The sequence below is a fragment of the Talpa occidentalis genome, unplaced genomic scaffold (genome assembly GCF_014898055.3).
Source record: "Talpa occidentalis isolate TD23 unplaced genomic scaffold, MPIMG_talOcc4v2.1 talOcc4.5, whole genome shotgun sequence".
NCBI lineage: Eukaryota > Metazoa > Chordata > Mammalia > Eulipotyphla > Talpidae > Talpa > Talpa occidentalis.
The window spans coordinates 97,819,914-97,847,469 of NW_023604861.1; the positions used below are offsets into that span (position 1 = coordinate 97,819,914).

Below are 27,556 nucleotides of genomic sequence, written 5' to 3' on the forward strand. Positions count from 1 at the left end.
TCACTCTGCCTGTTCTGCTCCCCGCTCTGGCTCTGGTGCATTCTCTCACCCTCCTACACTTCCGACTGTACCCAGTGCTTGTATAAATAAATAAATAAATCTTTAAAAATATATATTTATTTAGATGCTTGTAAAAGAAAGGTTGGAGCAGGTGTAATGTTCACACATACTGCTCCAACCTTGAGATGGAGCAAGATGATGGGTGATCAAGCACATGTAGAGCATAATCAAAGCCTTAGGCATCTGGCCTGGAAAAACAGTGGTCCTTCTTCATGGGCGAGTTTTGCGGAGGAGATGAAGGCAGAACAGACTTGTTTTCCTTGCTGCAAATGGGAAATCCCTTTGTCTTTCTCCTCCTTAGCCCCCACCACACTCCTCATTCTCTGTACTTGGCTCCAGCCTATAGACCACGCTCCCAGAACACCTCTACAGCAACTATTAGCTTATGATGGCATCTGCAGTATTCTCTCTCAGAGACATCTGATGTTGACATTTACCTCTGGAAGTCAGGAAAGTCTTCCAGATCAAAAGAAGGAATATTGGATGCCGTAATTATAAATAACTACAGCATACTGAGTGAATGTGCAAAAGAACAGCCTAAGAATGGAAGTTTTGGATACCCCTCCCATGAAGAGACAGCTGTTGGGCGCCCTACTTTGACAGTAAGCTCTGAAAGCATGCATCAGTGCACCTGAAACACTCTATAAATGGAAAACTCAGAACACAATTTCTCACACTGAGCCCACCAGTAAGCACAGTGAAACCCACAGTTTGGTTAAATTTAATTTTCTGCAGAGACAGAGACTTAGCTCCTCCACTGGGTAAGTCGTCTCTAAACTCATGTTAAGTTGGGCACCCCAGCTGAGTGGTCCGTTAGCAACCCAATTTCATCCTTCTCAGCATGTGGCAATGTGTTTGCTCATTGGGGCGCAATGAAGTAAGTGTCTCACCTGTTAGCCAGGGGCCTATCTGAGGATGAAGGCTGGTTCTTATGGACAACAGCACCCTAGGGCCTAGCACAGTGCTCGGCACAAAGTAGGCACTTATAAATGTTCCTGAAGAGAGATTACAGCAAGTATGTACAGAGTCACCAAAGTCACCCATCTGCTGACTTATCTGGAGCTTGAAATTCTACAATTAGGTATTTATTCCTTTAAGTGAAAATGTCAGTCCTCTATACTAAAGATCCTTTGCCAATAAATGCTTATCAGGAGTAAAAAAAAAATTATCAGGAGGGATAGTTTTCCCAGAGATTTTGGGGGTAGGGGTGCTAGTTTGAGATGAGCATTGCAAAACCTTGGCCCAGGCTGGGAAAGGAGTAGCAAGAATGAGGGGAGGCATATTCCGGGGTGCCCAAGGCACAGAGGTACAGGAATGAGAGAAAAACATTTACTGCTGCAAGATTAGGTCGGAAGGGAAGCATTCTTCAAGTGAGTCAGGTACTAGACAAATATTATCTGGCAGATCACAGATAATCAGAAAACATTTGTGGAATGGCTTATCTTAGGAGCATCATCAGCACACTCTCTTCTTTCCATGTGGTTCTAGCTTGCAAGGAACAAGAGAAGGTGGCTGGGAAAGAATGGGATAGGGCTGGATTTTGACACTGCAAAACCCGGCCACCCTCTTGATCTGGGTTGATGGATCCCAGTTTACAAAACTCAGAACAGGACTGACACCATTCATCCTGGGCTGAGTTTGGAAATGCAACTGAGCCCCAAATGAGAACCTTTTTTGCCTGTGTAGGAGGCAAATCCCATGATCGGGCCAGGTGACTGGTGGCTGTGGGCATGTGTGGTGCACACAGGATGTTTACTCCTGCTGTGCTCGGGGACCTAGGACACTCAAAGGCACGGGGCCAGCATGGGGCGCTTGGTAAGAAAGGGGCCATCTGCAGAAAGGAGGACCTCAACGTATGTCCGCTACTTCATGGGACTGTTTGAATTAACTATTGGCTGCTAGGTTTGGAGCTTAAACTAGCTACCACCTACACGTGTTGAGAAAAGGAAGAAAAGCAGTTAGAATGCAGGAAAAAGGGAAAAACCCCACGTCGCCCACTTGACAGGCTCTAACTGCTGCTGCCAGCCGCCTGAGAGGCGGGGACAGTCCCCTGCCAGCACCCTGCGAATGCGCTCAGGTTGTCTCGCTGAGCAGCCCACCAGAGCTGAAGGAGCTGAGGCCTCCGCTACAGCACAAAAGCAGACAAAGAGACCCTGCTAGGGTGCGCAGGCCATACCCGATGCTGAATGGCCTGGTCGCGGCTCCTCCGGAGGAGCAATGTGGAGGGGAGCGGGCAGGGTGAGGAGGGGACTGTGGGAGAAGCGAAGCAGAAAGAATCTTTGTGACAATGACAATTTAAGGAACACTAGAGAACCAGCTTGCTGGGGTGTTTCTAAACCTTTTAGGGGAGGTGAGTCAGTGGAGCGATCATGTGGAAAATTCCCTTCTCCTCAACTCATGTCATTCCCATGCTAAGGAAAAGTCATTTCTTTCTTGTGAAAACTCTCCTTCCTAACAGGCCAGGATACCACAGGGCTAGAGAAAATGCCTTTTTCCAGGAAGAAGTTGTATTTTGTAAACTTGGAGAACTGACGAGTTGGGTCCAGTTGTTCACTTGGGGAATTTTGGTTTCAAGAAGGACTCAAGTGTGTTCACTTTCCTAGAATGTCATTAAGCAGAGAAAGGGTTGGATCTGGCCAGTCCACAGAGATGAGAGGCCTGGTGGGAGGGAGGGAGACTCTGCCTCCTTCTGTCCACACCTGCTGCCCAGGGCCCTGTGCATTTGGGGGCAACACCAACACTTGGTAGCCTGTAAGAAAAGCTAAAGCAGCTTAGGATGGCACTCCAAGCCTGCACACCTGTTTAGTGGAATCTTCCTGGGGACTCATCTTTATAGTTTTCTTCACCCAGACACAGTAGGTGGCATCTGCACCCACCAACTCCACTGGGCCACTGAAGATGCCAGCTGGACAGACAGATACTCTATGTACCTGAGATCAAGGTATCATCACCTCCTCACAAAGTCGTCCCCTCTGAGAGCACTCCACACAGAAGGGGCTTATGCAGGGCTGTTTCTGCTGGTGTACAAGCCCTGTCAAAGGCTGCCACTTGGGGAGCAGAGTTGAGACCATACTATTTATTTTCATGCAGGCAGCTTGGTTCTTGTTACTCTTTTTTTTCTTTTAAAAATTTATTTGTGTTATGCATACAAGAACTGGGGTACAGGCCAGAGGTGCGGGTGGTGAGAGGATTCACCAGAGACAGAGTGGGGAGCAGAACAGGCAGACTGACTGAAATACACTGCTGAGGGGAGCAGTGGGTGAGAGAGGAGAGGTCTGCTGCACCATGTGGGTAGCACCCTGGCCAGCCCAGGGATCAAACTCGTGCTGCAGAGACTGCGGATAGCTTCATATTGCGGTGCTTAACGCCTTGCACCACCAGGGAGGCCCTCTTGTTACTCTTTTCTACAGTAGAGGTCATGTAATATCAGATCCCACCTGCAGAAAGGCCTGCCTCGAACTTCACATGGTCCCTCTAGCCAGAGGTCTTGGGCAGAGTGACCATACCTGTTCTGCATGGAGAGTGGGAGGGGCAAAGGGTGGGGAGTGTTCTGGACATTTGGTCCACATCAAAAGAGTGTGGCTGCCACACTCAGAACCAAACCTCATTCTACTGTCTTGCTCCAGTTGTAACAGATCAGTCAAGACTTCAATGATGTCTTGCTGGTTGAACTGAGACAGCATTTCCCAGGAAGGGTCACTTATTTCCCAAACATCCACCCTGCTTTTCCAGCTTTTCTGAGGAAAGCAAAGATGTCCAGAAGATGAGAGCCTCAGATGCTTTTAGTACCAGTGCTGGGCCTGTGTCTTCCACCCATATTGGAAGCAGCTGCTGCCAGATGTGTAAGAAACTCCCCAGAGAACAAAAGGAGGAAGTGTGATCATTTACATTTGATTTAGAAAAAGATGGTCCAAATGCAGCCTGACCTGTCTTCTTGCCAATTTCCATTACTATAAAGAAGTCATGATTTTTAAAAGGAGATAATTCTGGAGGGTGGCAGGGGGTAAAGAAAATCTAGACCAAGCACTGAGAATGAACCCCAATAGATGAGGCAGAGCTATTTGGTTAAGGGACTTCATTCAAAAATAGGCTAACTAGATGCCTTAGTTTGCCTGGCACAGTCATGGTTTAAGCCTCCCATCCAAGCTTAATTTTTATTTTATTTATTTAATTTTTTCAATTGAAGTAACATGTCACTGTTGGTATTTCAGTAAATCTGCCTGATGTGCTCCCCACTCTGTCTCTGGTGAATCTCTAACCACCCCTCACCTCTGGCCTACACCCAGTTCTTCTACAAAATAAATCAATCTATTTAAAAACATGTCATTATTATATCATATAAATTTCAAGTGTGCATCACTGAGAATCACATCAAGCTTAATTTTTCATGGTGCCCTCTTTCACCCTCAACAAAAAGTCCAGATTTGGATAAGTTCCATATCCCCCTATTCCAAAGGAGAGAGGGAATTACAGCTAGAACCTCTAATCCACAGAGTGACATGTAGGATGTGGGACTCTGAGAAAGTTAGTTTTCCAACGGAGAAGGACAAAGAACAGGCAGTAGAGGGCAGGTGGGTCCATCCTCAAGCATGTCTAGATTAGCAGGCTTGCTGGTAATGTCCAAGCAAGATTCACAGCATATGGACACCATATGGAACCATCTTGGAGTAATCAAATTCACCTTCTCCTTTTCAGAAAAGGTCACTAGGCTAATAGAGATCAAAGTGACCTGCCCATGGCCACACTTGGGTCCTGGTTTTCAGGGATAGGACTTGCATCTGAGGGATGAAGCCCAGGGGCTCTATTTTGGGACAGAAGGATAGGGATGACGCTGGAAGATGCTGCAGGAGAGGAACAGAGGCAGCCTAGGACCGGGGAGTGTCTTCAATGGCCTTACGGCTCTAAGGCTGAGGAGGGAGGACAGAGATGGGTGAAATTCAGAGCTGCCTAGCACTCTTAAATGTGTCCTGGAGTCACAGCAGAGTGGTGAGTGGACACAGAATAGTGAGCAAGAGGCACCATTAAATGGCCAGCAGAACAAACAAGTGAAGAAGCAGTTAAGTGTGGAGATGAAATGTGAATGGGATCGTATAAATACTTGATAGACACTAAATCTTTCTAATGATAGAAGAGTAGTGAAATCTCACTGAAAGGCAAGCATCTTATCCCTGAGCACCTCTTCCCTTAACCGGGTTGCAGTATTCGGGAAATCATGTCAATGACAGCCTTGACCTCTATTCAGTGGGTAGGAAACTGAGTCACAGAAACCTGCTCTCTCCTGTCTTGTGGTCCTCTTAGCCAACAGGGTGTGACAAACAGGCAGTGTGAGTGACTCCACAAGCCAGCCACAGCAGACAGTCTGGGCTTCCCCTGTAGTCTTACCTCCCACATTGCCCTGGGGGAGTGAGGGGCTGGATTTCTCTGTGAACCTGCTCATCTGGGTAGAGGTCCTAGGAAGAAATCGAGTCTGAAGGTCCAGCAGCCCTGGCTTTCTGGTTCCAGTACCACAGCCTGCCAACTGGCTTCGTGGTGGTAAAGAGTCACTTCCTTTCCCCTCTCCTCGGCTCCTTCTGGTTATCAGGTGGAACATTCTGCCTCTGCCATTTCCAAACTCTCAAGCACTGGTTCTGTTTTTCCTGGGGTATCTGCTCTCAGGTAGACCTGCACCTGACCTTGACTTAGCTGCATATTCATCTCTTGCATCTTCTCTGTAGTCTCATAAAGAGCACCTTCACAGGTCAGAACAAAATATTTGCTTACAGGTCCCAATGATTTCTGACATGGTAGGGATGCAGCAGTATGCATCTGAAATATCCTTTTATAAAATACCATGTTTGGTCCAGATCTGGCTTTTTCTTAGTTTGGTTTTTTGGTTTTTTGTTTTGTTGTTTTGCCTCCAACACCTTTATACCCAGTGTGGTGGTGTTAAATATTTAAGTTTGTTCCAGATAATCTGAAAAGTAAACACCTCCCCTTGGTAAACATATACTCAATTGTAGGCCAATCTGCTGTCACCCTGAGCAAGTTCTCCCACAAGCTACAAAAATCCTACCCACTACTGCCACACCCACAAGGTGCTCTCCGATATGTCACATTAAAAACCTCAATCTCCTGAAAAAAATCATAAAATGGTTTCAGTATATATGAACTGAGCATTTTTTTGTTCAGTGAAACTTCTTTGATGATGCCTGTTCAAATATCTGCAAATATTGAGAAAACACCCACAGACATCGTTTTTGGTTTGCCACAGTCAGTCTGAAGAAACCAATGGGGAAGAAAAAAAGCTGCAAGCGGCTGGAGACCGTGTACATTCCGGGATGTCTTGGCCTCTTTCACCTCTCTCCCACCCCAAATTGTTAGTCTCTAACCGAATGTTGCAGAGAAGTCAGCCCAGGGCAGCTGGGATCCTAAGAAGTTGAAAAATACTGGGAGAAGGTGGCTTGGGGGGCATCTCTTCCACCTTCTCTCAACAGACCTAAAGAAACTCAGAGCTGCTGAGATCCCACTCCCAGGGCACAGGACCGGAGATCTGCTCTCCTGAAGCTGGGCCCAGTGCCCTGTGCACTCTGCCCCACACAGCCTCTGAGATGCCCACTGACTTCCGGCGGGCTCCCCAGTACCATGCAGCACACAGGAGTGTGCCCAGCACACAGCAACACAGTGAAGAAGGAAGATGGGAAACAAGGAAGAACAAGAAAGAAGCCAGGAGCAGCAGTTGGTGGGACAAAATGCTGGCCAAAGGCCCTAGGCCCATCATCTTGAATACTGTGGCTGGAGGTAAAGGGGTAAGAATCTGGGGCTCTATTGCTGCTTCAAGGCCACAGAAATCCAACCTGTGTATAGAAGAAGGGTCCTTGGGGAACTGACCTCAAAGTGGAGAACCAACAGCTAAATGTGGAGAACCTCCAAATGGCAAGCAAAGCTTACGTGCCTGACTCCACACAATCAGAAGTTATTGTAATGTCCCCATGACCCTGGCAGGCCAGGTCTCCCAGACAAACCCAACATTGGGGATCAGCACTTCATTATTATAAAATGAACATTATTGAAAGTTTTTTAAAAAAAGACAGACCAAAAATATCACATCTTAGGCAAATGAGCTGAAAATCCCTTACAGTGACACCCTATTTTTTTCCCACCCATTTCTAAAATCAGAGGACACCTGGCATGGTGTTTAGGTAGAGAAATGCAATTCCTGGTACAGTTTCCTGATGGTACAGAGCTGAAATGACATCATGGAAATGCATATGTGTCAAGGTCAGTCTCAGACAGTTTCTAGGTTACAACATGAGTCTCAGCCATCGGTGGGGAGGCACATGTGTGCCTTTGTCAGTCACTGGGAGCGACTGCTTTCTGTCTTCAAAGACAAAGTAATTCCTGCAGGCTGCTGGCCTGATTTTCCCACACTTTCGGCTCAATCCTAAATGTAAGCTATACCACACTTCAGCTCCTTTGTCAGTGGGAAGGAAATAAAACAATTGTTACCAAGAAAAAGAGTTTGTCTTCCACTCAAGGACAAGGAATCTATGACATAAGACACCCAGTCCCTGGTTAACACAGAAAGTCCCATTTGTGTAGCATTCCCCGTGGTGACGCAAGTGAGGATGTGGCAGACACAGAACGTATGGAATCCTTGGTCTTAATTAAAAAGTACGGTGGGAGTCATGGAATTTGGCCAACCCTCATAAATCTGCTAAAAGAATCAAGACTGTGTCAGATAAGCCTAAATAGAACCCACCGAGGCCTCAGGAGAATTAAATAGATTCCCCGCCAGTAGTTGACACCCACTCTCCTGTCACTTTGCTGCACTCCACGGACGCGGTTGTGCTCATTAACCAGCAACCCTCCTACCCACCGATGACAAGTTTATCCCCGAGGAGCACAAAATTCAGAGATGATAAATTTACTCCTGCTTGTAAAAATGAAGCTCTCCTTGGGGCAATAAAAATGCTGCAAGCCTTTAAGGAAATCAGTACCTTATCTGCGAACCTACCTTCATTAACAAGGCCTGGTCCTCTGGGTCAGGACAGCTCCTCACTGCCAGGGAGAACTGCTCTAGGGTCACTGCAAGGGAAGAAAAGGAGAAGGTAAGTGGCCTCCCTCAGCCCCCAGCACCTCTGATGTGGAGGAGAACACCATGGCTGCAGCAGATGCAGGCAAAAGCTGGCAGGCTTTCCTCTATGATCCAACAGAGCTTCCCCTGTCGCCAGGTGGGGCCGGGTGTGCACATGGTGAGTTCTCTGCCACTGAGGCAGGGACGATGGCATCAGAAGACAGAGACATTATCATCAGTCAAGCTCCGTCTAAACCTCCAGGTGGTCCTGGGCTCAGCCGCCAACTAGCCCAACCTGCACCCTAAAGACAACACTGTCTCCCTATTTCCTGTGACCTCTTTCCACAAGATTATTTGCCTTTTATAAGTTTGTCAGCGCACAACTTTTTACTCAACCTTCATCAAGGTCCCCACAACTTTAAGTCTTCTCTTGGTATGAATCATATGACTACCAGTGTTAACTCAAGCAAATCCCACAAACTCCCCCAAATATTTCAAGTCATGTTTCCCCAACTATCTTTCTCCAAAAGAATCATGCAGAGAAACCCAAGATGGTTTGTAAAAAATATGTAGTGACAGGGAAACTATGGGGACAACATCAGAGGGGAGAAACCAAATACCAAAAGGAACAGTGGTGTGACACCTCTTGCCTCAAGCACAGCAAAACCCACAGGCCTGCCATCTGTGGGACAGGTACTCACGGCACCAGGTCAACCTGCTGCACATTCTCCCACAGGCACTTTCCCCACAGTACAGTTGCCACTTTGATTCCTACAGAGCCCTTCTAATTCACTCCCCAACCCTGAGGCCTGGTCCTCCTCTCCCACAAGCACTTCCCCACATGCTTCCAGCCCCCCATGTTTCTCCTCCACTTCCCTGGAGTCCCCCAACCCCTCCAATGGCTCCTCACCCTCCAATGACTCAACCATCAACCCCCTCCTGTCTTCTTCCCTTTGCTCCAAGTCTGCCCTCCTTTGAGCTCAGTCGGCAGAGCCATCACCAATATGAGCTTAGAGGCAGCCGGGCCTGGCTTGAAACTACCCTCTGCCACTATGAGCCTGTCCCTGGACAAGTCACATACTCTCCCATGCCTCGCTTTCCTCAGGGGTCACGTGTGTGGACCTGTTCCTGGAGTTAGTGTGAGGACGGAGCAGGTGGCTGTGCACCAATGAGCCACCGAAGAGCCCGAGGCCATGTGTGCTCTCCACCCTCACGCCCTTGAGGAACCTTCACCATCTCGTCCCTGTCACTCTGGCTTCTTCCCCCTTGATGTCTTAGTGTGACACATTACAAATTGGGTTTTTCTCTTTATGTCATTCTTTGGTTTTAGACATGGTCAGGAGAGAGATGGTTGGCTCCAGAAGGAAGCCTGCGTCTCAGCCCAAACTTGGTTCTACCCCCACCATGTTCAACAGGCCGAGTCACAGACCAGATGACCCAGTGTTGTGGTGCTGGACGCCAGAGTTTCACCGGGAGAGACTATCCCCTCTTCCCAAACAACAAAAGCCACCTTGACAAGTGCAGGCCCTAACGCAGGCTGCTCTCCACTTTAGCTGCCTTGTGACATCTGCTTTAAGGCCAACGAGGGCTTTTCTCTCACCTCACCCACCCTGATTCCCTTGAAATCCCTGAGGGCAGGGAGGGGGCAGACAGTCGGGCAGCCCCTTTCCACCAGGTCTGCAAAGCCACGTTTCAGGGAGACCTGATTCACCGACAACTCCTGGTGAGACGCATCATCTGCGAGGCTGACATTTCACTACCCTCTCCCTCCCCCCTCCTTGACTTTAAATAGAAAAAAACTCAAAATGAAAGCATTTGTGGTATCTACTTTCTTCTACCTTTGTTGCTGATTCAAGGGGCTGCTGCCCAAGGAGAAGGTCTCAGGCAAAACAGCACCGATAGCACACACGGAGCTAGGGGCACCGGCTCCCTGCCACATGGGATGAAACCATGTTCTGGATTCTGCGTGCACTGCTGAGCACCCAGTGCCATTTACGCCAGGGGGGCTATCTGCCCAAGCATAATCTAGCTCTCCTTGGTTCAACCTTTTTCCCTTGGGTGACTAAAAGATCAACCTGACAATTGCAGGGAGAACAACAGATTTTTAGATAACAAGTAGCTTTGAGGTTGGGGAGGGAGGTGAAAAAAATGACCCAATTGAAGGAAAAAAAATGGTGACTTGGGAGAAAAAAATTACAGGACAGCATGAAATACATACATCACCCCTTCGGAATAGGTACTGAATGGGAAGTCTATCAATTATGTACAACAGCCTCCCCCCCTCCAGCTTTCCTGATAGACAAGAATTTGCAACACAGAAGAAATCAACAGCTCAAGATAATGGTTGTACCTGGAATAGATTTCATTATGATGTGTTGATGCAAATAAGGAGAGGGAGTGAATAAAACAAGCCAAATGAACACTACCATCACACTTACTTTTCTCTGAGAAATGGCTGGTAAGATTGGAAAGCTATTGCTAAATTAGGTGGCACCACTGACTTTGACCTATAACTTAGCAGGCTTTATTGCTCAGAAATACTATCTTAGAATGTTCTTTCAGCTTCTCTCTCAATCTCCATGATAGGTTGGGTATAGGAGCCCTGGCCCAGATGTCAAACTTTAGAGAACACTGCCTGGCATTCCCTCTGACAGCCGCCTTCCCTGTGGGGCCATGGGACCTGTACCCCACTACTCCAGGGAAACTCTGGGAACCTCTTCCCAGGGTGTGTTTTCCAACTGGTGTGTGCACCCCTAGGCCAGCGGGGCATCCATGAGCTGACACTTGCAGCGGCATAGACAGACCTTGCGTGTCGAGGTTGGAGGACAGAATGCACACAGTGTGGATGGAGCTGGAAGTAAGAATACAGGTGGGTCTAGGGGAGCGGGGGAAAAGCTTCTCCCAACGCTGCAGACTTCACAAAGCTTCCAGGAACCTGAGAATTCTAAATTCAGTCTTCTGGATGCATGAAGCTACATTTGCCAAGGCAGGAGGACAGAGCACATTTTCTTCACTCTGTAAGCTCATCTTGCACTTTTTCTGTGGTCCCACACATGGAAAGGCAGACTCACACTACAAAATGGAGACCTGAAACAAAAATATGGGCTTACACAAGTCAATTCCAAGCCAGTCCCTCCATCCCTGAAAAGAAGGCCACCCCGGCTGGGGTCTGACTGGAGAAAGAGGCTTTCCCCTCACATGCCCTCAACAAAGATGAGAAAGCCATCCTCCTCTGAGGGGCAGCAGAAACAGGGAAGCTGACACCTGTTCCCATACGGGAGCTTCCTGAAGTCCCACCTCTGTTCTTAGGGAGCAGGGCCCTCCCTGGCTGAGGCTCTTCTGGGACCTGGGACTGTGGGTCTGTATCTCTGGCTCAGACTTAGTGGGCCTCTCCCTGGGAGCCCAAGGTTTATTCTGTGGCAGCTATTCTCCAGTCACCTCTCTCCAGTGCAACAGGGCTACTCAGCACGCCTTGCAGACCTGTCTGTCACTCTAGGCTTCTAAAGTCCCCCACCCACCTCTTCTTTACAACATAACAGGCAAAGATTGAAAGAGAGAGGGAAACAAAAGGGCTTCATCTTTACAGAGGGACTTTAGTTTTCTTTTCAGAATCAACATAGAGGAGTTTTTAACTTCTTGGCTATTAGCAGTTGGAGCCACCTGCTCACTGAGATGTGCTGATGGAGCATATGGAGCTGACCTTCAGGGACCTTCTATGCCAGAGTAAGGACCAGTCACTGTCCCCTCTCCCAAGTGGTAGCCACTCCTGCTGTAGAGTTTGCTGGTTCACATAGTCCAGTCTATTTCAGAAAGTCCCCTCCTCCTTGCCTCACCCCACATCTGGGAGCACAGCAGGAGCTCAGAGGTACCTCTTGTCCAGGCAGACAAGCTCTGCTTCTCTATAACTGAGTCTCAGCACCTTCTCTGCCTGAGTACTAGGAGCACAACCCTCCCTGGGAAGGGAATGGGGACCACTGTTCCTCTTATGCAAACCCTCCTTTCGACCCCACTGCACCCCGCCCCCCTTGTGGATCTTTGTCCACTCACTTGCTGCCACACTCGCCTGCTTTAGTCTCCACCCTCCACCATCCCCACCCTGGATCTCTCTCTCTAACGCATCATGTCCCCTGGAGCCAGAAACATTTCTTTCCAAGTACCCTCAAGGCAAGGATCACGCTCCAGCTCAGTTCCTTCACTGGCTTCCTGCTGTTCGCCCAGCAAAGGCAGGCTCCTACAATGCAGTGTTCAGCTCGTCCCTTCACCCTCCCTGCCCACTTTGCTAGTCTGGTTCAATTGATGGTTTTTCCTGGCCTCTCCCCCAAACACCTTCCTTCTGGCAGAACCAAAGCCTGAACAAGTCCTTCACTTTGCCCTTTCACCTGTGATGTCCTCCCAGAATGCACTGCCACATCTCTAACACAGGGATCATGTTCACACTTCAAGTCTTGGAAGTGGCCTTGTAGTCTTGCCATGTCCAAGTTCCCCATACCTCTCAGGGATTCACCTGGACATCACACCTCTCATCCCCTCTAGTACACTGAAGTGTCATGTGTCATCCCAGCCCAAAGATTTACAATAATGAAAACTTTGCAAGCAAATAAACTAATAAGTATTTTTCCCCTGCTCCTTTGAAATCTGTAAGAACCCTGCACAGACAGGGAAGTCTGGACCCACAGAGACACTGCTTCCTTCCCCAGGCAGGTAAGATGCCAGTCTGGCCAGCCTCTGGGGTGGCAACAGTAATGGGGGTCTCGTTGATATCCTGGAAGTCTCGATCCTAGTCTGAGCCATAGGAGTGAGGTGTGGACAAGTAGCTGCCAAGTTCTACAAGTGTGCAGTTCCCATGGGGGCGGGGGAGGCCTGAGTGAGGGGGCAGATGCTCTCTGCAGTGTCTGGGTCTCAGGAGGAAAGTGGCTTTCCTCTCTCCAGGCGTGCAATGTCACACGCCCATCTGATTTTCTTCCTGAGGTTCCTTCCTGTGAGGCTGGCCATGAAGGAGAGCTATCTGTGGTCTTTGGCTCCAACACAAAGTCACAAGAGGGAGCACACTCATCACATTTCATTTCCTGGGGAAAGTCCTCTCAGCCTGGGGTAAACATCTCTTCACACAGGAAGAGGTGACAGTGCAGCTTGTCTGGACGCTCCTCTCTGGAGCCCAAGGTCTTCCTTCAGAGGGATGAGGCACTTTCGCATTCATTGGAAATAGCACTGAGCTCGCCCTGGCCAGGGCTGCTTATGGGGTCTGCTCAGACTTAGTGGAGGCCACTATGGCCACTCTGTCCCAGCAGAGAGCCTTTCCGGCAGACTGCCCCACCCATGCACAGCCCCTCTCATCTGCCTGGAGTGATATTCATCTGGAGGTCACTGCCACCCCCCTACTACCGACTCATTGAGAGAACAAGAACCAAGCAATTTTGGAAAAGAGCTATGGATGCTTAAATCTTAAATCTGGAGGATAACAGAACAGCTGTGAGCAATTGCCTGGATATAGTGCCCACACCAATTTTCCATTTTGAGAGATTCACCTCTCAGTTTAACGCAATGCTCAGGAATGGGGTATCTCTACGTCCCTCAGGCCTCTCTGTTATTCCCCTCACAGGCTCTCACTTATATGCCCCAGGCCTCCCACACTCCACATGTCCAAGCTGAATTTGATTCTGTCTGCTCGGGCCTACCTGGGTGCCCAAAGCTAGCTCTTCCCTCTCCCCTCTGTACTTCCTACCTCGCCTTTACATCCAATCACTCTCACTCAACGTCCCGTGAATTCCTTCACCAGCACATCTCCAGAACCCCAGTTCTGCTGCCATCACCTCTCAGTTTGGATCCTTATCCCTCCCTCCTGGACAGGCTCACCCAGCTTCCCCCGGCCCCAGCTCACCTCCACATCACAGCTGGAGAAATCTTTCTAAAGCCCCAACCTGGTCACGCTTCCCTCCCAGACCCCCAGTGCGCATGAATGTTTCCAGGTACCTATGGAACCCGGGCTGTCATGTCCCCTGTTTGGTCTGTACCTCAGCTTAATAAACCACAAGCATTTTCCAAAATCAAGCATTTGATGCCTCCCATGTTGCTCTTCCTTCTGCTGATAATGCTCTTTCTGCCTTTATAAGTAAATCCTGCCCATCCTTCAAAAGGCAAGGTCTCTAATGCTGACTGGCCTGCCTAGGACTTAAGCCACGTAAACCCCACACACCAGGTCCAAAGTCAATCTCTCGCACATTCTCCCAGAGCCTACAGTCTAGGGGAATTTTTTTTTAAAGATTTATTTATTTATACAAGAACCAGGGTATAGGCCAGATGCAAGAGAGGGTGAGAGGATTCACCAGAGACAGAACAGGGAGCAAAACAGGCAGACTGACTGAAATACACTGCTGAGGGGAGCAGCAGGTGAGACAGGAGAGGTCTGCTGTGTCATATGTGTATCTTGCCGGCCATCCAGTATCAAACCCGCACTGCAGAGGTTGTGGACAGTTTCACGGCACTGCGCTCAACTGCCTGCACCACCAGGGAGGCCCTGTGGGAATTTTCATCCCAGCACTAACAAAAGCTCCTTGAGAGCAGGGGTCATACTTTTTAATGTATCATTTTCTTACTGAGGTAATTTGCAATCCGTATATGATTTAGGGGTGTAAGTCCAAACCTTCGGATGGATGTTCCCACACTACACCTACCTCTAAATCACCAATAATCCTCCAACATTGTCCATTGGGCCCCCTCCTTCCTTTGCCCTCCACACTTCCCTTCTAGTGGCCTCAGTTCTGCAGTCAGATTGCTAGGGTTTGTTTTTGGTTTCATTTTGGTTCATTTTGTCTCTTTTCTTGTTTCTTTATATTCCACATGTGAGTGACACCACCCACTATTTATCTTTCTCCTTTTGACACTTCACTTTGCATAATCCCCTCCAGTTGCATCCATGTTGCTGAAAATGGCAGGATTTCATCTTTTCTATATCTGAGTAGCCTTCCATTGTGTATATACCATCTTGCTAATCCACTCTGTGGCTGTACCTTGTTTCCGTAACTTGGCTATTGTAAATAGTGCTGCAGTGAAACATATATGTGCATATATCAGGGCTTTTTTTTCTTTTTTTTTTTTGCATAGAAGAACTGGGGTGTAGGCCAGAGGTACATGGGTGAGAAGATTCATCAGAGACATAGTGGGGAGCAGAACAGGAGGATCTCCTGAAATATACTGCTAAGGGGAGAAGCGAGGGAGACAGGAAAGGTCTGCTGCACCATGTGTGTTAGCTCCCTGGCCAGGGATTGAACTCAGGCTATAGGGGTGATAGTGCTGAGACTTAACCCCTAGGCCATCAGGGAGGCCCTGAAGGGCCATTCTGGATCTTTTATCTCCAGCTCTGATCACAGTTCCTGGCATACAGTAGGGCTTCAACCAAGTTTATTGGATGAGGATGGGTGAACAAAGGTGGGAAGAATGAGTGTTCCAATCAGTACTGTTTCTAAAGGACAGCTTAATAGGTGCTGAATTCAGAAGAGGCAGGCCCAGATTTTAAATGCTTGCTCTTCATGGGGTAATCAGAGTTTGGGAGGTGGAGCAAGCCTGAGCTCCCCCAGATACCCTACACGTCAGTTCCATGGGCTGAGGAATGCCTTGATCTGTGCCTGAAGACCAGTGCAACGTGCATGTTCCTCACAAGAAGCAAGAGCATCGCAAATGGAGATGGACTGCTGGCAGCCCTTATGTGGTGGGGGCGGCAGGCGCCTCTGGTGCTTAGGCCGGAACCTGAATGTCTCCTTCACCAGTTGTTGAAAACAGTTTTTTTCAGCAATTACCAGAAAAACTTAACCACATGCCCACAGCCTGGAATGGGTTTCTGTAAATTTAACTTGTCCCAAAGTGCTCAGGATTAAAGAATTGCAAACTAGCACAAGATAAGGAACTCTAATATTCACTGCATCAAAAATTAAGTTACATATCAACGATAACGTTTCCTGCCATGCTATGTTTTCTTGACTAACTTACTGTTTTGGTTCATGTACTTCTATCCTCAAGTTCACAGTAAAAGGTTAGATCCATCTGGCCTACAAGTCCGTTTTTCTGTAACCTTAGATACAGAATATTTTACCTATGATTACACAAATCTATGGCAATTGCTTTGTTTCCTAGACTGCTAATAGAGGTTTCTTTTTCGTGATTTTTAGGGGAGGGAGAGTCATAACAGATAGCTTCATCAATCTCTACTTACACCAATGTTAAGTAAAATTTCCCTGAGTAGCCAATATCCTAAGTCAGTAAAAGAAGGTGAAATTCTGATGAAAACCTTGCTTTTAACTAGCTTGTAATCATTTCCCCATCTAACAGCCTATGCCTCTTTAAGCAGATATTAAAAGGTGTTTAATGATTAAGTCTCAGAGGATTGAATGCTCCTTTTTTTCTTTTTAGTTCTCATGTTTCTAAGTAAAAGCCATCATGTTCAAGTTACTAGAGCGTTGTGTTTTCTCTGCAAATAAAATCCCATAACTCAGAAGCAAAGAGAGAGGGAAATTCATGAAGAGGAGACACTGCACTATTTTTCCTCCTGACATTTGGGATCTTTGATAGGTTAAAAATGATGTTTTTATCTCTGGTGATTTATCAAACTCAAGATTTCATAAAAGATAAACAGATGCACTGAAGAAAGAACACATCATCGTAGTGTTTCATTTTGACACTCTGGGTATCTAAAAAGCATGTGTATTATAGGGTGCTCCTCCAAAAATGCCATAATTTTCATGATTTACACATTTAATTTTGTTTTTAAAACACAATGAAGTGTGAACATGCCAGGAGACACCTTTAAAGAAAATGTTCACATTTGAAACATGCAGATTATTAAAGACAAAAAAGTCAAAGAGCTGAAAGAAAATCGGGTTGTCAACAGTCAGTTGCTTTTTCTATGTTTTTTTCTGTAGTTCATTTTGGGTTTTGTGTGGGTGGCTCATGGGAACTCAAAGGTTATTTGCAAAGGTTTTGTGAGATTAGAACATGTTGTCCTTTAAGACCTAAATTTAAGTTTATGTTTATCACAAACATGTTTAACTTTATGGAATATGGGATTTTTTTTAATGTAGAATAAAGTCACACCTAGAATTTCTATCATGCAAGGGTTCCTACGCTTCTATTTTTTTATTCACAACTTAGAAGGGTTTTATTTTTATCATATGCCTAGCAGAAAACTCATAATATAGAATTACTTAGTACAAAGTGCCCCTTTTCACGTTAACTTTCACCTGTTAACGTGCATACTGATCTGACCTTATTTTGAAACTATTCAGGTGCCCGAAGATGTCAAATCGGGGGGAGCTGCAGTGCAGATTACTGTAGTACGTGCTACAAGAGAAATTTTCAGTCACATAATGGGAAACAAAACAGCCCCCAAAAATCATTAAAAAAAAAGTAGAAGGGGAGCTGATTTTTCTTGCCTCTGAACTACCAGATTCAGGCCCAACAAGCACCAAGGACCCCCCCCCAGGACCAAGGACACCCACACAATGGGCAGACAGCAGCATCTGCCTGTCAGAATTTGAATCCTTCATTGGCTGTGTGACCCTGAGAAACCTGCTTAACCTCTCTGTGCAAGAGCCTCCTCAGATGAAATTTGGGCAAATAGTGATTCCTTCCTCACTGCCTTGGTGGGGGTTCATGGGTTCCTCCACCTGTAGTATCTGGGGCTTGAGGCCCGAGCCCTCCCTCCGAGTTAGTGGCCCCCATGATAGCAAGGTCCTGGTACTTCCATGCATGTCTTTGCATTTAATCCTCACAGAAACTCTGAGACAGAAAAAATCAGAAACGATGTTCAGAGACAAACTCAGAAAGAGTAGTGAAAAGCAGTGCAGGCAACTTTAACATAGGAAAGTATATGTTAAATAAATAGACAAAGAAAAACCTCCAAACATTTAAAACTGCTGGAGTTCCTGAGTTCCCACCCTCCAGTCCTCTGCAGATGGAAGGCCCTGGGAGGTGGCGGGGAGCAGAGGAGGTGCCCTCAAACGGGTGCCTAAAAAGTCTTTCTGAATGAAGCTGTGAGTTAGCAGGTCCCGAGGTGAAGTCAGAACCCACAACTTAATTGTTGTGGTGCAATCCTAGTCATTGCTCATCCCTCTGGCCTCAGTTTCCTCAATGGGCTCTGTGAGGTGATGGTGGAGATTAAAGAAATGACGAAAGCCAAGTGCTCAGCATGGTCCTGGCTCAGAGTAGACACTCAACAGACAGATTTCAGAATCATTTTGTTTGGACCCAAAAGATAAGTGACATTTTTTTAGCATTTGGGTCGAGTGCAGCAGCTAAATTCTGCTCTTCACAGTCCTCCAGAAAATAAATACCATTTGCTTTTTTCCTTTTGCCTCCCTCTTCCCAGTGCAACAGAGTCCTCAGGTCATTTGTCATACAACTTTCTCATAAATCGTCACCTTCTTCTAAGGAGAGTAAGTTTAGCGGGTTCTCTAAAGATAGCTTTCTTCAGGGAAAAGCTCCGATGTTGTAGGGTGAGGAGGGTCCTCAAGGGCTGTAGTATGACAGCAATTCTTGAGAAGCATCGCTCAGGGCTTCAGGTTCAGCTGACCCAAACTGCAGATCCACCTGGGTACCATGTGAGATGCTTTGCTTTGGGGGAGAAATCCTTCAGTGTTGATAAGAACAGTCTGCATCATGTGGGAGCAAAGCATTTCCCCAGACACACTCAGACTCACCAAGCCCAGGGGCACATTCCAACCCACCCGCTCTCACCCAGGAGGGAAAACCCAACAGCATGGCTGGGCAGTCTGCATTTTAGAATTTTCTCTTTTCCAGTGTCAATTTGCTGATGGGGCACAAAATTAAAATTCAGTTTGGCAAAGTTGCAGACTCTCCCAAGGGTTTGACAGGCTGAGATTCTTCAAGTTCAGTCAAATTTCTTCTTTTTATTAAAGAGTTATTTATATTAGCACAAAGTACCCCACACTCCTACTTAAAATGGTCTGTTTGACTGACCACCCCTCCCCCAGGCTTCCATTTAGCCACCATTTCTCTCTCCCTTGAAGCAACATTCTACAAGTGTGGTGGAAGGTGAGTTCTCACTTTTTTTTCTCCCCATATGTTGCCACTTGCTAGGTTTCCAGAGGGCACCTCTCCATTTGTCCCTGACTATGGGCCTTAGAGCCAGCAGCTCACACAGAGCATTTGAACCCTCATGTGGGCCTTCCCGGCCATCGCCACGCTGTGAAACCAAGATCCTCAATTCCCAGCAGCACCTTTTGCTCACAAGTATGGATGGGCCTGGAGTCCAGCCCTGTGATCAGGACAGTAAAACGAAGGAGACATTTCTCAAGATGCTGTCTGTCAGGATGTTGGCTCCCCAGATCCCCACACCTGCTTCTACCACACACATACTTAATAGGTGCTAGACAGAGAGGTCAGCTGCAGAGGCAGCAGTCCCCAAAGTTCCTTCCTCCCTCTCTCAGACCATCTACCCAGAGTCCATTGAACCTGCACTAAAGCCAGCCCCACCCAGCAGAGGGTGCCAGTGAGGAAGGCAGCCTCACAGGTGTCACAGCCAACACGGTACCTGTGGTTCTCACCTTCCCCACCTGCCAGACCTCTGCCTCCAGCAGTAAAGGCAAAACACTGTGGAATCCAGTTATTCAAAAAACAAGATGTGTTGGCTTTTGACTTCTGGTTCCACCCGCCAACTTGGTGGACTTCTGCAGTTGAGTGTAAGGGAGTGAAAAACACCGAAACCCTCATGGGACTTTGAGATGAGTTGTGGCATTTCACTTTTCTAAGCTTGCATAATGTGCTGTACATTCAAGTAGGTGGGAAGTATATTCCCATAATTTCCTAGAAGATGAATGCCAAAGCTACAACTAAATCAAGGTGAATGTAGTTGGTATAAAGGATAGCCCCATTAACAACAGGGAGGAAAATGCTGATCCTATGAAGAATATTCAAACAAGCACTCATGGATAGAATACAGAAATAATGCATTAATAATGCCTGCGATCACATTTTTATTAACAAAGGAAGTCTTGTTTGGAAACAAATACATCTTGAGAGGAGTCTGAAATTCATCCTCCAACAGTCAGAAATCCACACTATTTATATATCCTAATTATAATTATAACCTGTTCTTCATGAGAACATTCTAAATTATTAGTCACTTTATTAAGAACCAGAAAAGGGACCTCATGCACATAATGAGAACTACTCATAAGCTTTGCGAAAGAGAAAATGAAAAGACAATTCTGCATGGAGCTGGAAATGGTACATGTAATTTATTTAATAAAAGTGCTTAGTTTCTCCTTATTTTTTAGGAATTGGTACCCTTAGGGGTTCAGAAAGGACCATGCTTCAGAAATGTTATTTCTAGGGCAAGATAAAAATGTGTATCATAGAAAAATAACAATTTATCATTGTAATGGTTACATCCCACTTCAGAAACCACTGGAGACTGCTTAACATTTTTATTTCAAACATGGTTTTCCCGAGTCTGCAGGTGACAAACGGATACTGATGCCAGAAGGTTTTTTTCCATTTGTTCCTAATAAAAACGGCTAGATTCTGAGTTCATTTTCATCGGGGGTGATGCTAAGGTCTGTGCTTTCGCAGACAGATCGTTCCCTTCTCCCTTTGTGCTATTCCTTCAAAAATCTCCAAAGGCAACATCTGGGCCCGGTCACCGAAGACAGATGGGCTCCTCGACATCTCCTACCATCCCCTGGAGGCCTCTGCCGCAGGGTAGCTCACTATTTGAATGTGATGACACACTGACTAAAATTTTCCTGGGTAGCAAGAGCTCAGAATGTTCTTATCATTAGGACCCATTCTGTTATCTGTGCAGACCTCCTCATTATGGATGTATTTCTCCGTTTCGAAAGAGCCCTGAGATTTCTAGAGGTTTTCACTCAGCTAATTCATATTATTTTTCTCCTGTTACTTAATACAGTCCAAGCCTCTTCATCTGACATTGAACCTGAGGCCAATTTCCTGAAAAGAATCACTTGCTACCATGGTTATTAACCATAAAAGTTTCAGAATCGATTTGGATTTCTTTTGTGCAGCGGCAAATCCTTGAAGTTTCTTCTTAGTGTTAAGACTTCATACATTGGAACCTAACCTGTTTATTCTTTCTCTTTTTCTTTCTCCTAAGGAATAAGATCTAAAACTTCCATTTTGGTTATGGGAACTAAGGTTTTTGTAGAAAAGTAATTAATATCAATAGTAATAAAAAAAATTGGGGGGCCTCCCCTGGTGGCGCAGCAGTTGAGCGCTGGGCTGGGAAGCTGCCCGCAGCCTCTGCAGCACCGGCTCAATCCCTGGCCACCAGAGAGGGTCCCATATGGCGCTCAGACCTCTCCTGCCATGCCCGCTGCTCCCCTCAGCATTATATTTCGTCAGTCTGCCTGTTCTGTTCCCCGCTCTGGCTCTGGTGAATTCTCTAACCCTCCCGCACTTCTGACTGTACCCAGTACTTGTATAAATAAATAAATAAATCTTTAAAAAAAATTTTGGGGCCTCCCTGGTGGGGCAAGGGGTTAAGACACAGCACTATGATGGAATTCGCAGTCACTGCAGCACGAGTTCGATCCCCAGCCAAGGAGTAACCCACATGGTGCAGCAGACCTCTCCTGTCTTGCCCGCTGCTTCCCTCACCAGTGTATTTCAGTCCGTCTGCCTGTTCTGCTCCCCGCTCAGTCTCTGGTGAATCCTCTCACCACCCCACTCTCCCCACCACATCTTTACCTTGCACCCCAGCTCTTGTATGCATAAATAAATCTTTAAAAAATATATTGAACACAAACAATGGATCAGACACTAAGATAAGGGATTTCAAGTATTTTCTCAATGGTCCTATGAGGTAAATGTTACCTACATTTCATAAATGAGGATGAGACTAAAGCTCAGTGAAGCTGATTAACTCAATCACAGCCACACAGCTGGTAAGAGTAAATAAAGCCTTTGAATTCAGGTAACCTGATGCTAGAGGCCACATTCTCAACAATCCTAAAATCAAGCTGTATTGGTGCTGTCAATGTGAGATGTGTCTCAGCTCAAAGCATAATAGTATTTCTAAGGCTAGGACATACATGCTGTGATTCTTTGCTGCTCCCTTTCAAATTTAATGCTATCTCTGAATGTTTAGAAGCTTTTACCTGGAATCCACATGGTTCATCCTGTGTCCCAGGAAGGGCAACATCTGTGGATAATACACAGAGTCCCAAAGGAGGGGCCCTAGCACCCCGAGAATGGAGCTACACAAAGTGGGTGAGAAGGCCTGGGACACACTTGCCTTCAATCAGGGTGTTCTAGTGTTGTTTCATATTCCAGATAAGTTTCAGTCTGATAAATAAATCTGAAAAATCAATTCACTAACAGAAGAGGGGTTGTTTACACACTGAGCTTTTTGGGCCAGGAAGCCGACACCCTACAGGCTCCAGGCCTCCATGGCAGGCAGGTCTGCGTGGGCATGCAGAACCTGCCTCCTTACCCAACTCCCACCAACAGCTGTCCAGGAAGCCCAAACTTTCACACCTTTCTGCTTATGATAGAATTCCACATGGAGACTGCCCCAAAGAGAATGGAGCAGGTACAGATGACTCAGCAGGTAGTTTCTGATTTGTGATGAATAACTGACATGCTGGTTTGTCTATCCAGCACTTTGGAGTTCATTAATCTAAGTCAGTTCCCCTGAGCTTCACTGTAGGGTAAATGAAGCTGATCAGGCTTTGAGGGCCATTGGCCTCTGTGGCTATCACCTGCAGCCTTGATCTGGTTAATGTAGAAGGTGCAAGTGGGTGTGTGGGGCACATGTGCCTAATTATGGACACCTGAGCATGGGTGTGTGTGCAATTATGCAAGTGTGCATACCTGGGCCTGGAGGACAGAGGGGCAGCATTACTCAGTGACAGCTATGGTGGAAAGGCTACAAGAGGACAATAATGGCTACAAGAGGAAGAGACCATGGGAGAACGCTAGAGAGAAAAAGCTCAAAGATTCGCCTCCTAGCTCCCTGGCCTCCCTGACTTGCCAGCCTGTGGTCCTGACCCACAACAACTGGTGAGGAGCTGCAGGACACTCCTTTACCTGTCTTCCCAAATCAATCAAGAACTTTCCCTGTCTTGCTGGCACAACCCTCATACATGCTGGCTGTGCAGACAAATTGAAATGTGGGGCTGTGCAAACTAGGGGACACAATCCTGTCCCCTCATGACCTGTGTAGAGGGCACTTCCCCTCACCTTCTGGGCCCCTGTACTTGTTCCTCCTGCCCCTGTCAGGGAGCAGAAGGTGGAAACCAATCAGCTTCTGGACTGCTAAGTGGTTGTTACTGGGTGTGGTGGGGAAAAAGGACTGGCCCAGGTCTGGCGCTCTCATGGGCTCCCAATCCCAAGAGGAGGCTGTGGTCTGACGTTCTCATTCCAGTCCTAGCTCTTGAGCCCTGTGTCACGAGGCTCACCCAAGCACCCCTGGGCTGGAAGAGGGAGGTAGAAGGCCATGCTCGTCTGCACCCCAGCCAGCATTTGTCAGCTCTGAGGGAGGTCCTGGTTTTCCCACAACAATAAGTAATGTGCCACTTTGCTCTCCTGGAACTGCCTGATTGGGGAGGGAGGTGATGTGCAGCATGGGAGGATGGGTGGGAGGCAAGTACTCCCAGGTTGCCAGCTTGACTCTCAAGAGAGCCCACCAAGCAATTCCACCCTGAGAGACAACGGGGCAGGACACAGCTGGACTACGGTCAAGCCCCAGGGCTGTGGTGGTGACCACCTCCAGAGCCAGTGTTGAGCCTGACATGTTGGAAAACTCTACACACAAAGAAGCAGGCTGAGTGCCTTTTGTTGTCAATACCTCCCTCCAGGGAGGAAGGGCACGATGATGAGCAAACTCAAAATTCTTGAGGTTAGAAATAATTCCATGAATAATGCTGGCCTATATATACATTGGTGTTACTTTTTTTAATGTTTTGTTTTAAGTGATGTTGGTCTTCTGAAGCCAGGATTGACATTCAAGTTTTCTCACCTCTGTTTTGGAGGTTGTCCTGTGCACTGCAGGAGGCTTACTGGTGTCCCTAGCCCCTACCCACTTGCAGCTCCTGCTCTGTGGTGACAACCAAAACCGTCTTCAAACATCATCCGATGACCCTAGAGGACAACCAGAGATTGGAGCCTCTAGTTGAGAGCACAGCTTTTAAAGCCGGAACCAGAACCAGTTTCTTGCTAAATTGGAGATGACTAGTTTCCATAATCAGTCCTGGTGCCTGAAATTCTTCAGGCAGTGATCCTATTAAAATACTCTCCTGTGGTCTGTGTACACACCTCAAGTTTGTTTATTGGGAATGGCCACCACTGTTGGGCAGAGGGTCACTGCCAAGGGGCCAGAGCTCTGCCAGCTGGTGCCTGGTTAGGTGTGCTGTTCCGGCACTGGGATTATTGGGTTTCACTGGCTCCATGTTCCGAATAAGTTGGGGTTTTAATTACAGCAAGTTTGAAGTGTCTCTAAGTTACTGGGGGGCTTCAGATTCAACGAGAGAGTTCAGACTAGCATGGGACTATCCTCTCTCTGCTGAGTCAGATTCCCAGATAACCTGCAGAACTCCGAGACACTCAGTCATGAATATTCAGCAAGAACCACTGACCTCTGTGAATGTGTGCCAGAGACAGGGTGGCAATGTGGTGAAGACATGAGTTCCAAGCCCTGAAAAAATCCTCCTTCTTGGTCATCACCTGTCAAGCGGAAAGAAGAAAAGTCACCGCTGATGATATTCTGAGGGAGTGGAGATGGGACTCAGGAAGCAGACAAATGGCAAATATGCACATTTTCAAAACCTGAATGCTTTAGGGTTTGGGTATATTGTAGGTTGGCTTCTGCGACCGCAGAAGCTATTCACTGGATGAAGAAATGCCATAAACACACTGGGAGTCTAGCTGATGTTCATTCCTCACACAAAGCAGATGTGACCAATACCCGTTGCTGATTTTTGAGAGGTCATAGGCTTTTTGAAAGGGAGAGCAAATGCACACTAAGTGAGACTGTTTTAATGAGGTTCTCACTGCTTGAAGAAGTCTAAATACCAGAATGAATGGCTTAAATCTAATTGGCAACAAAATCACTGCCCCTTCTTATCCTCCTTCTCTGCATCGTAGTCAGGTACTTCCATTTATTTTCAAATTGTTCCTGGAATGCCTGTTACAGCTCCAGAAGTGGGATTTGGTGGTGGTCACATGTGATGTGTGTGAGGAATAAACATGAATGTGGAAGCTGCGCTCTAGGTATGTCTGTCATCGATTCATCTAACAAGTGGCTACTGGGAGTCTGCTCTGTGTAAAGATGGTCTTTCAAACACTCTATTGAAGGAATCTTTTTTTCCTTTTCCTTTGAGATTTCAGCCAGAAGGCAGTAGGGAAATATAACTGAAAGAAAATGAGGATGAAGACGATACTCAGCAGAGAAGGACCTGCCTCACGAAGCCAGCCGTTACAGTCATTTAGGTGGAGCTAAAAGCAGATTCTTATCTGATCAGAAAGTGTTAAATTTGGCACTTCTGACTTTTGTTTCTTCTTGCCTTTTTTTTTGTTTCAAAAACCCAATGGTTTGATATTTAAACTTTTAGCAATTTTCTTTGTTCAAAGAAATAACATTCAAATAAAAAGTTAGATTCTGTATCTGCTTCCCATTTGTTTCAGACTCATACCCTGAGCACTCTGGTTGGGAGGTAAACTGCTCCCCGCAGCTTCCTGGTTCCTGCAGGGCCTCGAGGACCTGCTTTGTAAAACCCTTACTGTAACAGAGTGCTTTGTACTGCAGTGGAAAAACAGTGCTGTGAAAAGTCTCTCCCCATATATAATTCAGAATCATCACCTGGGGCAGCAGGCATAGCATGGAGGACCATGTCACATGTGCCTTGGGGTACCCGCCTAACCGGGGCATCTTGTATCAGTGGAGGGAGAAGATAATGCCCGTCTCCTCCCTGATTCAGTCTCTCTCTCTGCATTGGTGATAAAGCTACAGCTGAAAGGTTTGGTGAAGATACACAATTCTCAAGGAAGAGCCTGCAGAACATCTTTGGCAGAGGGAAGAACAAGAGATGGCCAAACACTCCCTGAAACTGGGGAAGGAGGTTCTGAAACTTCCTCCTCCCCACATCATACTATAGAGAAAAACTTTGGAAAATTCATGCCGGAGCTTATTGGTCAGGCTCCCCTAAATACGCACTGGCAGTTCCCCACATTACACAGGAAAGAAAAAGAAACAATAACATATTATGCAGCTATATCCAAATACAGCTGAGTGGATTTTAAAATGTTCTTAAAACTCAAAGTGGAAAGTAAGTGTTCCACTGGTCTGCTCTGAAGAAAGCCAGAGAACCTACTTGAAGAAGAGACTTTCGATAGGAAAAACTTTGCAGAGGGGCATTTGCAAAACATGCTGTGACTGCACACCTCAAAACATCTCAGGCAAAGGGAAAAAGCACGTTCAAGTTAAGGGGAAAGCCCCTCCAAGGCCTGCCTACCAGCTCCTCATTGCTGCAGACCTACTTGGGCACCTCAGTGAACCTGGTCCCTACTGGTCAGTGGCTCCTCACCCACCACTCCCCAGAGAGAAAGGCTGACATGCTTCACCCACCAGAAAAGGATGGTACCCAAGACTTGGAACATGTTAATAGAAAGAAAGGCAGCTGTAGTGGGGAGAGATCTAGGACAGCAAATGACTAGGAAGCTTTTCCCCAGGAATTAGTTTATTGGCAGGACCTAATAGTTGAAAACCAATTGGGAGATACACAGTGGTCCATGTGCCTAGGTGGGGTAGCCCAGGTGCAGTTTGTGGGTTCACACTTCAAATGATCAAAATGAACAGATCAGAAAGTCCAACTCAGGTTTGACTTTCCAGGATATACTCAGTACTAACTCCAGAACACCACTGCCCACAATTGTCACCCTGCTGATAATTGCCTATGCAAATGCGCAGCATTTAAAAAATTTATTACACAATGTTGTAAATAGCAGAAATCAAACATCTGACTCTTCCACCTTCACAAAACTTTAACACAAGCCATCAGGAAAGAGGATTTCTTTTTTTAATTGTATACTTCTTTACACAGTAAACTTGCTATGCAAAGGTTGTGATAAATTAGCTAAACACAAACTAAATCCTTCTTAAAATACATCAGATAATCAACATTGTTTTGAGCCCTTTATACACTAGCTCATTTAGTCTTCAGAAGCCCTGGAGGTAGGTATTTTGATACCATTTGCTATCTTCATCGTACAGGTGGAAAATTGTGACAAAAAAGGTTGAGAAACCTGCTTGTGGTTACAGATCTGGGTTTGGATTGGGCACCCAAGTTTCTGAGCCTATGTTCCTAACCACAGGCTACACTGCCTCCCAATGGACTGATGCAGAGTTAGTTCTATGGCAACGTCGGCCCCTCCCAAATATACTGTTTATAAAAACGTATTGTCAGACATAGCCATGTT

At 46.7% G+C, this 27,556-nt stretch overlaps 1 protein-coding gene across 1 annotated transcript in view; it reads right to left on the minus strand.

Annotated features, from left to right (window-relative positions):
- The window catches only part of ACOXL (acyl-CoA oxidase like), a 301,583-nt gene that overhangs the window by 40,180 nt on the left and 233,847 nt on the right, over window positions 1–27,556 (minus strand). Inside the window, exons 16-17 of the mRNA XM_037527835.1 lie at window positions 24,718–24,805; window positions 8,054–8,124 (exon numbers count right to left, since the gene is read on the minus strand). Coding sequence (XP_037383732.1) covers window positions 8,054–8,124; window positions 24,718–24,805 — 159 coding nt within the window. The remainder of the gene's footprint in view (window positions 1–8,053; window positions 8,125–24,717; window positions 24,806–27,556) is intronic.